General features: G+C 45.0%; 1 protein-coding gene across 4 annotated transcripts in view; it reads left to right on the top strand.

Annotated features, from left to right (window-relative positions):
• KIF5C (kinesin family member 5C) overlaps nucleotides 1-16,079 on the top strand; it is a 90,263-nt gene that overhangs the window by 24,438 nt on the left and 49,746 nt on the right. For 3 of the 4 annotated variants that reach the window (XM_054380885.1, XM_054380887.1, XM_054380886.1), the window contains exons 2-3: nucleotides 2,024-2,114; nucleotides 11,202-11,275. The exons of the other annotated variant lie outside the window; for it this stretch is intronic. In XM_054380885.1, coding sequence (XP_054236860.1) covers nucleotides 2,024-2,114; nucleotides 11,202-11,275 — 165 coding nt within the window. The remainder of the gene's footprint in view (nucleotides 1-2,023; nucleotides 2,115-11,201; nucleotides 11,276-16,079) is intronic. 4 annotated transcript variants of the gene reach the window in all.

Genomic DNA, 16,079 nt, shown 5'->3' with positions numbered 1-16,079 from the left:
ATTTCTTTGCTTCAAGGGTGGTCAGGCATTGGAACAGGCTGCCCAGGGAGGTGGTGGAGTCCCCATCCCTGGAGGTGTTCAAGAAACCTGTGGGCATGGTACTTTGGGAGATGGTTTAATGGCCATGGTGGTGTTGGACTCAATGATCTTGGAGGTCTTTTCCAACCAAAACAATTCTCTGATTCTATGATTATTTACTAAATTATTCATCAACTACTTTCTTATCCTTGAGATCCAGACTTCTGGGGTGAAACATGAAGAAAGCACATTGCAGCCAGACACCTCACTGTTGTATTTTTCCCCCTGTGGCTGTTAAGTCCCCGGGTTTAAGGAGCAGGGAAGTGTAAGCACAGGATCTGCTTGGAGGGAAATCCAAGTGTGAACAGAACTGGCTAATTGAGCACAGCATTTGAACAGCTAGCTGCAAATGGCAGTTGACTCAACAGAACCAGGCTGCTACATCAAATATCCAATCAGTTAGCTTTGAAGCTCTCCTTGTGTTGTTCTCAGAGCAGGTGTCACATCTTGGAAGGGAACTGCTAAAGGCTTTGATGGAAGATGAGAAAGATGCTGCAGGGCCGCTTAGTGTAACTTTAAATACAGGAGTTGTATTTTAAATGCAAATGTCTTGCTTGGTTTTGAGTTGTGAGGAGCTGAACTGCTGTCTTAAGAATTGATTTGCCTTTTAAGTGTCACACAAACCTTTCTTTTGGGTTGCTAATCTGTGTTTCTCTTGTAACCAATTAGACTGGCTACAAAGAGGAAGCAGCGTTTCCCAGCCCTGCAGGTTGTGCTACACGTGTATACATGTGGATCTGTCAGTCCTGCTGGCACCCAGCAATTAGCTCAACCTCTTGTGGTGCTTCACAACCTGGAAATGGCCCCAGTCCCCTTCAAAATGTCATTTTGGAGCCCTTTCCACAAGGCATCTTGTTATTTGTTGGTGCTAAAGGATAAAAATCATGACAATTTCTGAATAAAACAAAAGCTTAGGGCAATGTAATCCTGGGCTGCCTGGTTTGGGTCTAACCCATGGTTTTACTGAGACATGTTTGCATGTTTAGCAGAGAAATGGGCTGGAGCACCTCTCCTACAAGGACAGGCTGAAGGAATTGGGGCTGTTCAGCCTGGTGAAGAGAAGGCTCTGGGAACACCTGGGAGCTGCATTTCAGTATCTGAAGGGGGCTACAGGAAAGCTGGGGAGGGACTGTTTAAAAGGGCCTGTAGGGATAGGATGAGGGGCAGTGGTTTGAAACTGGAGCAGGGCAGATTTAGGTTGGGCATAAGGAGGAAGTTTTTCACAGCAAGAGTGGTGAAACACTGGAACAGGTTGCCCACGGATGTGGTTGAGGCCCCGTCCCTGGAGACATTCAAGATCAGACTTGATGTGGTCCTGGGCAGCCTGATCTAGTTGGAGATCTACTTGCTGACTGCGGGGGGGTCAGACAAGATGACCTTTGAGGGTCCTTTCCAACCTGATGCAGTCTGTGAAGTGAAACCAGGCTCTTTCTACTGAAGGACACATACCATGGTGGGACCATGCTTGGGCCATGCTGAGCCACCCCAGCCTCAGCAGAAGGCAGCTCTCAGGATCTGCAATCTTCTGTTTCTCTTAGGTCTGCTGGCTGTTTCTCACACCACAGCCTTTACTAGTTGGTAGTGATTAACACCAAATGTCTTGCAAATATTTACATGGTTATTCCCCATTACCTCCTATGAGGAGGACAAAAATCATCAGCTTTCAATTGCTGTTATTTCAACTTATTCTTTCCTGTGAGCCTAGCTGCTGACCCAAATGTGAGCACACAGAAAACATATGCCACATTTTATTTGCCAGCTACAGAAACCGTGGTTTGGGAGCACACAAGATGTCACATCTGTTTAGCCAACAAAATACTGTTGTCTCCATTGCACTGAATGGCTTCCTTTGTAGCAAATGTTGTGTTTCAGGATGCCTGGTAAATGGGGGCTATAAACTGCCTTAAATGTTCCTTATCTCACAGAGTTTCTCTTTTGTTTGCAGCAAGGGAAGCCCTATGTCTTTGATAGAGTGCTGCCTCCTAACACCACCCAGGAACAAGTTTATAATGCCTGTGCCAAGCAGATTGTTAAAGGTAGGTGTTCTTTGTTTCTTCCTGCTTAGGAGGAGGGGTGATGCCTCCCTGTCCCCTCCAGCTATATAAAGACAGGATAATAAATGTTTAGATGTCTGTCTGGGAGTTCAGTAATTAGTAATTCCAAGTGTTTCCTTCATTAAGGATTTGTCTGTGTGAAAGCAAACCAAAAGAAAAAGAGCTGAAGGAATTGCAGTAGTGTTGTTCCTTACTTTCTCCTTGTGTGACTGGTATCCCACACAAATCCTTGCTTTTTGTCATCTATGATGACCACAAAAAGTGTGTTCTTCATGCAGCCCAAGGCCATTCAGTGTAGGATGAGCATGGAATAGCTGTGTCTTGGGATGAAAGGATGAATTATTACAGGAAGATGTATAAGGCACTGGTTTAGTAGCTGCTTTGTATGCAGATAGCTTGCATTTAAAAATGAAAGGAGACACAGGAAGTTCCACCTCAATATGAGCAAAAACTTCTTTACTGTAAGGGTGATGGAGCCCTGGAGCAGGCTGGTCAGAGAGGCTGTGGAGTCTCCTCCAAAGACTTTTAAGGCATGTCTGGACACATTCCTGTGTGACCTGCTCTAGGTGATCCTTCTTTGGCAAGGGCATTGAACTCCATGATCTCCTGAGGTCCCTTCTAACCCCTACCATTCTATGATTCTAAATGAGGACACAAAGGGCCTTGTTGGGTAGCACCCTGATGTTTAAAACAAAGCCTTCATAAACTGAAAATGCCAAGACTTTAACTTGAGAATCAAACTTTTTTGGTGCCTTTTGTTTGCCTACCATATTTCTCTAGATCCCAGATCAGCCTCAGACCCATTAGATTCTGATGCTGGGTAGTCCATCCATGATGGTATTACAACTGCTACAGCATCTCAAGAGTTCACAAGTAGTACCTGGTTAGTTATTGCCTAGCTTTGTGGCCCCCAAGAGTTGGTCCTCATTTCTTGTTAAATCAAGCAATGTAGACATTGAGAATGGTGTCAGAATTGCACTTATATAGCTACACAAGGCTGTATGTTGAACACTGTGGAATTTATCTGGTGTGAGGGATTTGAGGTTTCTCAGAGGTGCAGGAGCTACTGAAGTGGTGCTGGAGGACTCACTGGAGCTGGATCTGCTGAGAGTTTGTGTCTGCTGGTGGGGAGTGGTCCCTGGGGTGAGCAGCCCCGCTGCAGACCCTAGGTTCTGTTCTGGAGGAAATGGGTTGGCTCCCTTGGATAGCCTGGAGCAAACGAGTGTGTGTGTAGTCTAGCTGATTGGGGGTGAGGACCAGAAGCTAAATTATTTGATGTTGGTGAGAGGAAATGAGTCATAAGACTTCAGTTGCCTTTTCTCAGAGGGGAGCCTAATTACAGCAATTCTGAATTCAGACTGGTAAGCCTTTAATAAAAACTGGTGGGATTGGAGTTGCAAAGCTTAGGAATCATTAATTTGGGTTGCTGACACACCACTCAACTTTGGGAAGTTTGGGAGCTGTTTCAATACCACCGTGTGTGCTAACAGACGCAGCACTTGGCTGGCTGTAGACTGGCAGAGGGGTTTTATGTCCCCTGTGGAAGTTGTTTTCCTCTGAAAATGGTGAGGGAAATAAAATCCTGCTTGAGAAAACCTAAATCACAAACTTAAGTTTTCTTCATTAACCAAATAGAAAGGCAAATGCCTTCCAAAGTCATAGAATCACAGAAAGGTTTGGGTTGGAAGGGACCTTGAAGATCATCTGATTTTAACCCCCCTGCCATGGACAGGGACACCTTCCACTAGAGCAAGTTGCTCGAAGCCTTATCCACCCTGGCCTTGAACACCTCCAGGGAGTTCAAGCATGTGTGTTACCTGGGACTTTCTAGATAACTTGAAAGCCAAATTTGATGGGGGGAGGGAGCAAAAGAAAGGAAAGGAGAAAGAGAAATGGGGAAAAAATGGGAAGAGAGAAAGGGAGGAGGAGATTGGTGGGGAGGGGAGAGAAAGGGCAAGGAGGGAGGGGAGGAGAGTGTAAGACAGAGGGAGAGCACAGCATCACTGGAGTGGTGTTCTTGAGCTCTGAGCTTAGATTTAATAGAATGTTCTGTGGAATGGCTTAGGTTGGAAGGTACCTTAGAGATCATCTACTCCAACCTCCCTTCCATGGGCAGGGACACCTCTCAACTAGACTTGGCTGCTCAAGGTCTCACCCAACCTGGCCTTGAACACCCTCAGGGAGGAGGCATCCACAACCTCCCTGGAAAGCTTAATCCAGAGTCCCACTACCCTGTACTGAAGAACTTCTTCCTAAGATCCCTAAGTTTAATTTCCAGTTTAACACCTAATAAGGTGAATGGGAAACAGCCTTGGCTGATTCTGACAGACTGGAACAATGTGATGTCAGTATGAGCTCGAGTGCATTAAAACTGAGAGCACCAGTTATATCTTAGAGACTTTTTTTGATGGCTTTTCAAGGCCACCATTTGTTATCAGATTTCATTCTGCTCCCATGGAATAGCTAATGGCTTCATTGTGATTCATGTTATTACAGAAGATGCCAGCTGGGCTAACAGGCTCTAAAGCAGTGGGGACAATAACGATGGTGACAATAGGATTCAGCTAAATGTTTTTTGTTTTTCACTACAGAAGAAATGGGATTGGATTTAAGTAAACAGCACAATGACTGAGGCATTCCATACGTGAGAAACAAGGAATTGTGTAGGGGAGGGGAAGCAGTCTGTGTGTTACAGGGATTTTCATCAGGGTGGCTGCTGGGATTGAGTTTGTTCAAGGGACTCCCGAGGGCAGAAGTGCCAGAGGTGGAGGTGTGGAGGGAGTCATTACTGGGGCACGCAGCCACAGTTTGGGAATTTGTGTTTGCATTTTGTTAAGCAAAGAAGCACCAATAAATCTGAAAGGGAATTGTCAAGAGGCAGAGCTGGGCTGGCCAGCAGATAACTGCCAAAGGCTCTCCATGAAGCCCTCTCCCTTCTCAAAGGGAAAAAGGGAGAGAGACTGATGGGTTGGGAGGGAAACTCAACCAGCTGAGATGGAATGAAGAGCAATCCCATGGAAGAAAGACAAAGAATCACAGAACTAACCAGGTTGGAAAAGACCTTCAAGATCATCAAGTCCAGCCTATCACCCAACACCTTTTAATTAACTACACCATGGCACTGAGGGCCTCATCCAGTCTTATTTTAAACACTTCCAGAGATGGTGACTCCACCACCTCCCTGGGCAGTCCACTCCAAGGGCCAATCTCTCTTTCTGTGAAGAATTTCTTCCTAGCATCCAGCCTGAACCTCCCCTGGTGCAGCTTGAGACTGTGTCCTCTTGTTCTGCTGCTGGGTGCCTGGGAGCAGAGCCCAACCCCCACCTGGCTTACAACCTCCCTTCAGGTAGTTGTAGACAGCAATGAGGTCTCCCCTGAGCCTCCTCTTCTCCAGGCTAAACACCCCCAGCTCCCTCAGCCTCTCCTCACAGGGCTGTGCTCCAGACCCCTCCCCAGCCTTGTTGCCCTTCTCTGGACATGTCCAAGCAACTCAACATGAGACACAAACCAACATGGAATCCAACCCCTGATGGCAATGAGGGCACCATTGGCACCACTGATGCTGGGGGCGGGCACTGGGCAAGTCCCAGCCTGGACTCAGCAGCAGATGGGAACCACATTCAGGAGCTGGATTCTGGAACTGGATTGAGGAACACAGGGATGGGGATGGAAGGCAGAAGGGACAGAGTCCTGCTGGGACACCAGCCAGGGAAGAAGAGGCTTGGTCCTGGGCATCCCTCAGCTTGCTCCTGAATGTGCTCTCCATGGGCTGCAATCCCTTGTTGGGCACTTGAGGCTCCCCTGTCCTGGCTGCTCCTCCCCACAGCTGCCACCTCTGCCTTGCTGCCCCCCAAGGTGTGGCACAAGCTGTGGCAGTGCCCTTGGTGTGCAGAGGAGCAAGGCTCAGGTAGAGCCTCTCTCTAGTCAGCCCTTGGCAGGACCTCTCCCCACCAGCCTCTCCTTGCTAGAAGCAGCTCCTGGCTGTGCCACCCTGCCCTGAACTTCAGCAAGAGCCTCACTGAGCAGAGCCTGAGCTGCTAAGTCCCAGCCCTGATGAGAATTGGTTCTGCTCTAGCTCAAATGAGGACAAAAACAATAGTGTGTGATTGCCACCACATCTGCTTGGTTTCCCCTTGCTCTCTATTTCCAAACTCCATCTTTATCTCCTCACTCTACACAATAGATGTCAGCATCTGAATTTTGCATCTTTCCTATAATTACACTGAGGGGAGAATATTTAATGGCTCAAGAATTAGCTGAGCACTGGAGCTGTGAGCATGTTAGTGCACATGTGAACATCTGCACATTTGTGTGTCCTGTGAGGAGGAAAAAATTGCTTTAATGATTTTTGTTTCCTGGGTAATGGGGTTGCTCTCACTGAGTCACTTATTGACTTTCTTTTCTGGTTGCAAAAAAAAAGAGCCTCAAATGCAGAGTTGTAGAATCATAGAATTGTTTCAGTTGAAAAGACCTTTAAGGTCATCAAGTTAAACTGTCAGCCTAAGATCACCATGACCATATAGAATCATAATGGCTGTATAAAAACACAGAGCTGCAGAACTACGATGTTTAAAAATGGAAAAGATAAGTAGAGAGCTAAAAATCTGGTTGTAGAAATGAGACTGAAAGGACTTAAGTCATCTGGTCTTTCTTCTTGCCATTAAGAGTCCTGCACTTGTCACTGGTCCATTTGGAAGGTCCCCAGCCCACAGCCACCTTTGGCCACTTACAGCAGAGCTGTGCTGGGCACTCCAGTGCTGCTGCAAGGACATTCTGGGTCCCTAGCCTGAGCAAGTCCCAACACAAGGGCTGCAGCTTGTCCTACCCATCCTCATCAGGACAAAGGCCATCTGGCAGTGGCTGGGTGGTCAAGTTGAGCTGCTGGCTTTGTGAGAGGGTAAATCAAACTGCACATCAGTGTAAGGATAGACCAGGAATTGAGGAAAGCACTTCTTAAAGGTTTGTTTTATGTAAAAATCCTTACCTTTGTTTAGTCCTTTTGTTCCTCTGGGATATTTCTCCCTCCCTCTCCCTCACTGCTGGGTTTCATTCAGGCTCTGTCTGTCTGGGACTGTCTTCTCTCCTCATTCAGTGGACAGATGGTATATTAACTATCTTAAGGTAGAAAGCCTTCCAACAAAAACAACCTCTTCTGCTTCTGAGACCACTGCCTTTTTTACATTGTAGGTGATGCAAAGGACTGTATTTTTTTATAGCATATTTTTTCCTGAATGGGAAGATAAATTACTTATTGATGCTTCCTGAAGCATAAGGTATCTCAGGGTGCATGGATGCAAATTCTGAGCCATTTTCTTACATAACAGTTGATTAATCAGGTTATTTTACCCCCTAGGCTGTGTACCAGTCTAGAGCTGACATTGTACCTTGCATTCACCTGGAGATAATAAGGCTTTTGGAAAAAAAAATGCAGACTAGTTTATTATTATATGTTTAAAGTTAACCAAGTTTGGCAAAAAAGAGGAAACAGCAGCAGTGGGCTCTTGGATGTTTTTGAACTGTCCTGGGAATGCTGGGTGGTACTTGAGAAACAAACAGGAGCTGCACATGCTTGATCAAGGATTTCTGAACCACCACCCCAGGATAATTATTTATATTTTTTGATGTCTAAACCCCTTTGAAAATCTAGTTCTGTGCACCTTCCAGGCACTTGAGGAGCCAGCAGTGTGCACTTGTGCTCAGGGCCAAGGTGCATTAAGAAGTGTGGCCAGCAGGTCTAGGGGAATTTTCCTCTACCTCTCTGCTCTAGTGAGGCCACATCTGGAGTGCTGGGTCCAGTTCTGGGCTCCCCAGTTCAAGAGAGACAGGAAACTACTGGAGAGAGTCCAGTGGAGGCTGCAAAGATGCTGAGGGGCCTGGAGCATCTCTGTGAGGAGGAAAGGCTGAGAGCCCTGGGGTTGTTGAGCTTGGAGAAGAGCAGCCCCAGAGGGGAGCTGAGCAATGTTGAGCAATACCTAAAGGGTGAGAGGCAAGAGGATGAGGCCAGGCTTTTTCTCAGTGGTGCCCAGCAACAGGACAAGGGGCAGTGGGCACAAACTGGGACCCAGGAGGTTACATCTGAGGATGAGGATAACTGAACCAGGCTGCCCTGTGAAGGCTCCTTCTCTGGAGAGATTCCAAAGCCACCTGGCCATTGTGATCCTGGGCAAGCTGCTGTGGGTGCCCTGCTTTAGCAGGGGGGGTGGATGAGATGATCTCAGGGGGTCCCTTCCGGTCCCCACTATGCTGGGATTCCAGGACTTTAGCTCATACATTCTGCATGTGCTGGTTTTAATCTAAAGAGGAAAATGAACCTTCCTTCTTTTCCAGCTTCCAACTACATTTTAATTTAGAATAATAAAAAAAAAAGTCTAAACTTAAATATTTTCTTTCCTTGCTGGCTAACAGAGGTGGAGCTTTCTTTACTCAATGCATAGGGAGTACTTAAAACTGAATGTAGCCTCAGAAGTTAAATAGGACAGCTTCTCTGTTGTGCTTACATGTGTGTGTGTTTGTGTGTGTTCAATAGGAGAAGGGTCAATTAAGCTTTTTGTTTAAAAAAAAATCAAATATAATTGCAGTAAATTTGCAGGAGACATTTAGGGTCAAGTTGGATGGGACTGAGCAATCTGCTCTAGTTGCAGATGTCCCTGCTCTCTGCAGGGAAGCTTGACTAGATGACCTTTAAAGATCCCTTCCAACCCAAACCATTCTATGATTCTGTGAAACACTGCCTTGCCTAGAGGCTATTTTGAAGTTTAGTATTAATGTGATTAACTTTCTGAAAAGGAAATATTTTTGTATTAAAACAAGATAGAACTTCTGTGAGCTGCTGCCACCATACTTACTGTGCAAATCCTTGGCTTTGCATAGAATCATAGAATTGTTAGGGTTGGAAAAGCCCTCTAAGATCATTGAATCCAACCATTAGCCCAACACCACCATGGCCATTAAACCATGTCCCAAAGTGCCATAGCCACAGGTTTTTTGAACACCTCCAGGGATGTCTCTGTCTCTCCCTCCTTGGTCCTGCACTTTGTGTTTCTGCTGATTCACCCAAGTTAGACCTGTTGGTGCCTGCTGAGTGGAGCTTCTGCTGGAATTTTTGTTAAAGTTTTAACCGTCAACAACCTTCAGGAATTTGCTAAGCCTGTAATCTTCTCCTGTTAATATTTAATATCTTTCAAAGGCAATGCTTGGTATATATTGAGGATTTATTGGGAGAAATTGGAGCCATGAGCCCTGAAGTGAATGGGCTTTGGTTGTGGAGCCAGAGGGCCAGCAGTGAGGGTCACTGCTGTTCCCTCCTGTGTTCAAGCTACCTTTGTTGTAGCCTTTCTCTTCATACATTCATAGAATGGTTTGGGTTGGAAAGGGCCTTAGAGATCATCTAATTCCAGCCTCCTTGCCATGGGCAGGGACACCTTCCATCAGGCCCCATCCAAGCTGGCCTTGAACTTCATCCACAACCTCCCTGGGCAACCTGTTCCAGTGTCTCACCACCCTCACTGTAAAGAATTTCTTCCTAATGTCCAGTCTAAATCTCCCCTCTTCCAGCTCAAACCCAACCCCTCTCATCCTATCACTACAAGCTGTTGTCAGAAGTCCCTCCCCAGCCATCCTGTAGCCCCTTTCAGATACTGGAAGGCTGCTCTAAGGTCTCCCTGGAGCCTTCTCTTCTCCAGGCTGAACAGCTCCAGCTCTCTCAGCCTGTGCCCACAGGGGAGGTTCTCCAGCCCTCTGATCATCTTTGTGGCCTCCTCTGGACCCACCACAGCAGTTCTATGTCTTTATATCTCTTTCCCTTCTTTTTATCCCCTTCTTTGCTTTGAAATCACCTCTCTGTGTTTTTTGTCTGATTTTTTTTTTCCCCATGCTTGTTCCTTCTTCATTCCCTTTACATTTTTTCTGATGTACCCTTCCTGTCTGGACTGTCTACGTACATAAGGAGATGCAAAGAAGGACATTATGTGTGTGCCTGTGTTCATGCAAGTGCAGATTAGAACATCACAGATATTACAATATACTGCTGTGCACTATAAATACACACCTACTCCTTTCTCCTGGTAGCTTTTCTTCACTGCAAGGGTTCTCAACCACTGGAACAGGCTCCCCAGTGAGGTGGTTGAATCCTCATCCTTGAAGGTGTTTCAAAGAGGCAGAGATGTGGTGCTGAGGGCCATGGTTTAGCCCTAGCCTTGGCAGAGTTAGAGAATGGTTGGACTCAATGATCTTAGAGGTCTTTTGCACCCAAAACAATTCTATGATTCTATTAGCATAGGTCTATATGGTGGGAAACAGAGGTGGCTACCTCTGAAAGCAGGAGATGCATTTAGAGGTGGCAGTGGGCAGGAAGCTTTCTGCCCTGGCAGATGGCAAAGCTGGGCAGCTTTGCTGGCTGTCCTCAGTCCCTTCTGCAGGCTGCACCACTCAAGTGCTCCTTTTGCTTTTATTTTTCTGTTAGCTCTCTCCTGGCTTTGCTGCTATCTCTCTGGTGTTTCTACTCCAGAGGCTGTGGGCAGAGCTCTGGTACCGAGCATGATGCTGCTGGCCCCTGGAAAGAGTTAAAAATAGCTCTTTTTCTAACTTAATGCAATATAAAATTATTCATTCTGCCTTGAGAGAAGTGTATTTTCAAGAAAGCAAATTCCTCTTCTTCTGAATCTCAACTTGCTTTGCAAGCCAAGCTTGGAAGTTAATGAGGCCATGAACTGTTGAGGCTGTTAGAGTTGTGGAAAGATACAGCATGAGTTTGTTTAATTTCCTCTGTGATGTGTGGTGGTTTAAAATGCAGGCAATTAGATTCTCTCTTTTCCATGTTACACAGGTATGTTGCATAATATCTACTGCCCAGAGATATTGTCTTTTTCCCCCCAGGAAAATGAGAATAATTCTGCAATTCCCTAACTCAGATTTCATTATGATTTTTTTTGGTCCTAAAGTTAGCTATTCTTTATTGCACAAACTATTTTCTACTTGAGCTTCAACATTGTAGAAGACATAGGAGATGCTGCTAATTCAGCTTTAAGATACCCCTATGGGCTTTTAATTATTTTTTTCTTCTTCTTGCAGACGTTCTTGAAGGCTACAACGGCACCATCTTTGCTTATGGACAGACATCATCAGGAAAAACACATACTATGGAGGTAGAGTGGCAAAATGAAATCAGTTTGGTAGCAGCAGTTGAATTAGATGTACCAATTACCTGAGCAAGGCAGCTCTCTGGAGCACTCAGCTGTGAGTGACATATATGAAGAGATCTGGGTATGTTTAGCTGCTGCTGCCTTTTAAGCCATAGTATTTCTTTCAAGGTGGAGTTTATTCAGGAGATGTCTACAGATGCCAAGCTAAGTTAATAAATAGTGAGTGAGAAAATATCAAGTATGGTTACCTGACATTTGAGGGGGTGTGTGTGTGTGTTTCAAAGGGTTTGAGGGAGATTTGCTAATCCACAACTGAAAAGAGTAATAAGGGTCTGCAGAGTTCGCTTGCGTGCAGGGTGATGAAAATTCATGCCTTGGTTATTGGTTCTCTCATTTGCACTCCCCTGCTGGGAATACCACTCTCACACACTGCAGCACAGATGGATGAGTTGGAGAATTGTTGCTTTAGAGGAGGAGAACACCAAATTCTACCAAATCCCAGCAACTGAAGTCCTAAGTCTGTTCATATTTCTGCTACATGAAGTGTGACAGTATAGGGTTTTTTTTCCCCTGTATTTTGTTTTTACTGTTCAGTAGAAGACGTGTGGATATTTTAGTCTTTTATTAAAAAAAAAAAGGAGGATCATCCAAGCATTTAATCCTCCCATGGGACTGTTCCATCACAACACTGTACAAGCTGAGTGTGTGTATCTTGAAGCATTTCACAGCAAAGTTTTACTAATTGAAAGGGGAAAAAAAAAAAAGAGCTTTCATTTGTTTAACAGCATCAGATGGTTCTGCTACATGATTAACACAGGTGACCTACCTAACCTGAAGGTTAAAGGAGAAGGAAAGTGATACTCTCTCAAGTGAATATCCCTGGTGAGTTTGCCACAATTGCTCCTTTTCCTGGAGGATGCAATAAACTGATGCCTCGCATCTAATTAAGTCTGTCCTTGGGAGGATGGGGGAAATCACTAGCTCAGCCCTCACAGATGGCACAATGGCTGAGTAATCCACCAGCTCTGAATGTAATTAAATCAAAATGTCTGCAGGGCTTGAGCTGGTGCTTCCACATGGCATGGGGAAAGATCTCTTAAAGCCAATTTATATTCAGAGTTACAAGCTGAGATAAAGAAAATGACTATAGGAAAATGCCTCTTTCACTTCTTTAATAAAGAAGCTGTCATTTTAAAGTGGAATCAAGTCTATATTCAGTTTTAATCCCCCTTTTAACCTAACATCCTCTTGTAAAGTTGCTAGAGTAGGTTGTGGAGGAAAAAAATAGTTTGAAGTTGAAGGAATGGTAAATCCTCTTGGTAAAGCTGTTATGGAGGATTTTCTGTGAAATGCTTCATAGTGTTAAGCTTAAACTGGCCATGGTACCATCATATAGGCAGGGTGGGCTTTCTGATATACTTAGGTCTTTCTCCTGTGTAGCAGAGTAGATACCTTCTTAAAAACTACAGATTTTTATCCACTAGATTACACTGAGCTTTGACCTTAGAGTAGTTTCACTGCTAGGTCCCTACAGATTGTAGTTGTGTCAGTATCCTGAAAGAAACCAGCACTGCCTCCAGTGTTACACTTCACTAGCCACTGCCTGCTATGTCTCAATGTGGAAATTAATGCCTTTGTTAAAATGAGAGGTTTTAATGAGCAGAGAACTCTCCAGTTGTGTGCTTAGGAAGAGTTTAACTGCAATGGCAGCATGGCCTGAGGTCACAGCTAAATCCATGAGATTGATTGGTGTTTTTATCCAGTGAGGAGCCCACTTTGCCCTTTCTCTTCCCTTCCAGTTTATAGACTGTAAATTATAGTGAGACCTGTTTCAGTCATCTCTTGTATTAATAAAAATCCATTTATAATAGAATAAAAATGAATGTGTTTCAATGCATAGCAGATTGCTAGTGCTAAAGCATTTTAAAGATCTGAGCTCATTCTTCTGCTCTGAAATTGTGCCAGGGCAGGTTTAGACTGGAGATTAGGAACAATTCCTTTGCTGCAAGAGTGGTCAGGCATTGGAACAGGCTGCCCAGGGAGGTGGTGGAGTCTCCCTGGAGGTGTTCAAGAAAGGTGTGGCCATGGCACTTTGGGACATGGTTTAATGCCATGGTGGTGTTTGGCTGATGGTTGGACTCAATGATCCCAGAGGGCATTTCTAACCAAAAGAATTCTGTGATTCTTAAAGCCCTGAATGCCATCTTCCTTCACTGAAGTTTCTACTGACCTAAATATTGGGAAGTTTTGGTCCCCAGATGCTGTAGATGCAGAGTCTGATTTCTGTGCACACTTAATTGTGTTCTACAGATTGATTTCTCCTCTGAGCTAGAGAAAGTGATGTAAAGGAAAGCCTAGTTCTCACAGGGCTTGTTGGGGTTGAGAGAATGTTTAATTAGGTATTTCTGTAAGTTGTCACTTTCCCACAGGGATCAAGGGATGTTTACCTGCTGCATTGATCCCAAAGCTGATGCACCCCTGTGCAGCCAGAACCTCTGCAACAAGGTTTTGAATTGAAGCCATCCTGTGGCTGAGCTAACAACCCAGCTCCATCAAAGCTGCTGTAGAAGAGGGAGCACTGCAGAGCTCTAGCTTTTCTGGTTCTGCTGCCTTGGAGATTGTTTGGCAGTGCTTTGTATCATGGACCTACCTCTGGTTGGGTTTGTGTGCACTGTAGAACTAGCAATGAATCTCTCTTTATCCTAGGTTAGGAAAAACTCCTTTTCCCTCTTTGGGAAGAGTCTCTCTCTGTGCAGTGATGCAGGGTAGTTGCTTCCAGTGAGCTTTCCAAGGACTTCTGCAGGGAGAAGGGATATGGGGAGTGTGGAAATGGTATCAGCCTCCTCAGTAACAGCACTGTGTGGTGGAACCAAATGCTGTGCTGGCCAGGGAGAACAAAGTGTTGGGTTTTGATTTAAGCATCTATGCATACAAATTTTCCTCTCCATCAGGAGCTGAGCTTATTTAATCATAGTATGAAATAAAATGGTCTGTCCTATGACAAGCCCTTTTTGTTTTCCAGTTTTTTGAGAGGCTTAGTAAGTTTTTGGAAGTGCTGCCACTGCAGGAGGTGATGTTATTTATGTAATATTAATAAAATATTCACAGTTTAGCTACAGCTGAGTGCCTCTTTGTGGGGCAGGCAGACAGCAATGGAGCTCATTATTTACATTCTCTCCTCTTTTTTTCTCCAAGATGTGTATGTAATTTGAGGGCAGGAGCCTGATAACTACTTCAAATACAGACTTTGAGATAGAGGGGGAGATTATGTCAGGTTTTTGTTTTAAATTCCCTTTGTCCTAGGCTGATGCTTTGTCATTTCACTACCTTTAGCATACAGGAAGCAATGCCTAGGAAGGCTGTACCTGGGTGTACTTAATAAAGGCTGAGAAACTTGGAAGGCAGGTCAGTCAGTCAATCAGAAACATGCATAGTGCTGACAAGCACATATACCTGCGCAGAATTTGCTTCTTCTTTTGCTAAAAATCATTGGATGTTTAATAACATTTAGCAATTACAAATCAAATCTAACTTCCCATTGTTTGGAATCGTATGGTTACCTTCTTTATTAGAATCACAGAATCAGTAAGGTTGGAAAAGCCCTCTAAGATCATTGATTCCAACCATCAACCCAACACCACTGTGGCCACTAAACCATGTCCCAAAGGGTCATGGCCACACATTTGTTGGAACACCACCTCCAAGGATGGTGACTCCACCACCTGCCTGGGCAGCCTGTTCCAATGCCTGACCACTCTTGCAGCAAAGAAATTGTTCTTGATGTCCAATCTAAACCTCCCCTGGTGCAACTTGAGGCCATTTCCTCTCATTCAGTCACTCCTTACTAGGGAGAAGAGACCAACCCCCACCTCACTCCAACCTCCTTTCAGAGAGTTGTAGACAGCAATGAGGTCTCCCTCAGCCTCCTTTTCTCCAGACTAAACACCCCCAGTTCTCTCAGCTGCCCCTCACCAGCCCTATTCTCCAGACCCCTCAGCAGCTTCATTGCCCTTCTATGGACATGCTCCAGCCCCTCAATATCTTTCTTGTAGTGAGGGTCCCAACACTAAACCCAGTGTTTGAGGTGTGACCTCAGCAGTGCTGAGCATTTGGATCCGAAGAAGGGCAATAAAGCTGGTGAAGGGTCTAGAGCACAAGTCATGTGAAGAGCAGCTGAGGGAACTGGGGTTGTTCAGCCTGGAGAAAAGGAGCTGAGGGGATACTTTCTGGCTCTCTACAACTCCCTTGGTAGAGTTAGAAAATCATTGAACTGGATGATGTTTAAGGTCTTTTCCAACCAAAAAGATTTGTTGAGTCTATATTTTAAAACCCCCATAATTTCATACTGCTCTTTGGAGTAAGATGCTTTGTTGTGCTGATATGAGCAGTGTTCTTCAGGCCAAGATACACTCCAGAGGTGTAGCTGTTTCTAAATGCTGTGATGTGCTGCAATCTTATACCAACTGACTTGTTAGTGCTTATTTAAGCAGTTTGACAATGCAGTGGACACTGGAGTCAGAAAAGGTTTTTATTTTGACTATTTTATTCAGTTTTCATAGAATCACAGGAAAGGACCTCAAAGATCATCCAGTTCCAACCCCCTGCCATGGGCAGGGACACCTTCCACTAGCCCAGGGTGCTCAAGGCCTCATCCAACCTGGCTTTGAACACCTCTAGAGGAGGGGCATCCACAACCTCCCTGGGCAGCCTGTTTCAGTGTCTCATCACCCTCACTGGAAAGAATTTCTTCCTCACTGTAAAGAATTTCTTCTGAGTTTTCAAGTGGTTTTACTTTTCCTGTACATCT

This window comes from Indicator indicator, chromosome 5 (genome assembly GCF_027791375.1).
Source record: "Indicator indicator isolate 239-I01 chromosome 5, UM_Iind_1.1, whole genome shotgun sequence".
Taxonomy (NCBI): domain Eukaryota; kingdom Metazoa; phylum Chordata; class Aves; order Piciformes; family Indicatoridae; genus Indicator; species Indicator indicator.
This window is presented reverse-complemented; position numbering and strand designations above follow the sequence as displayed.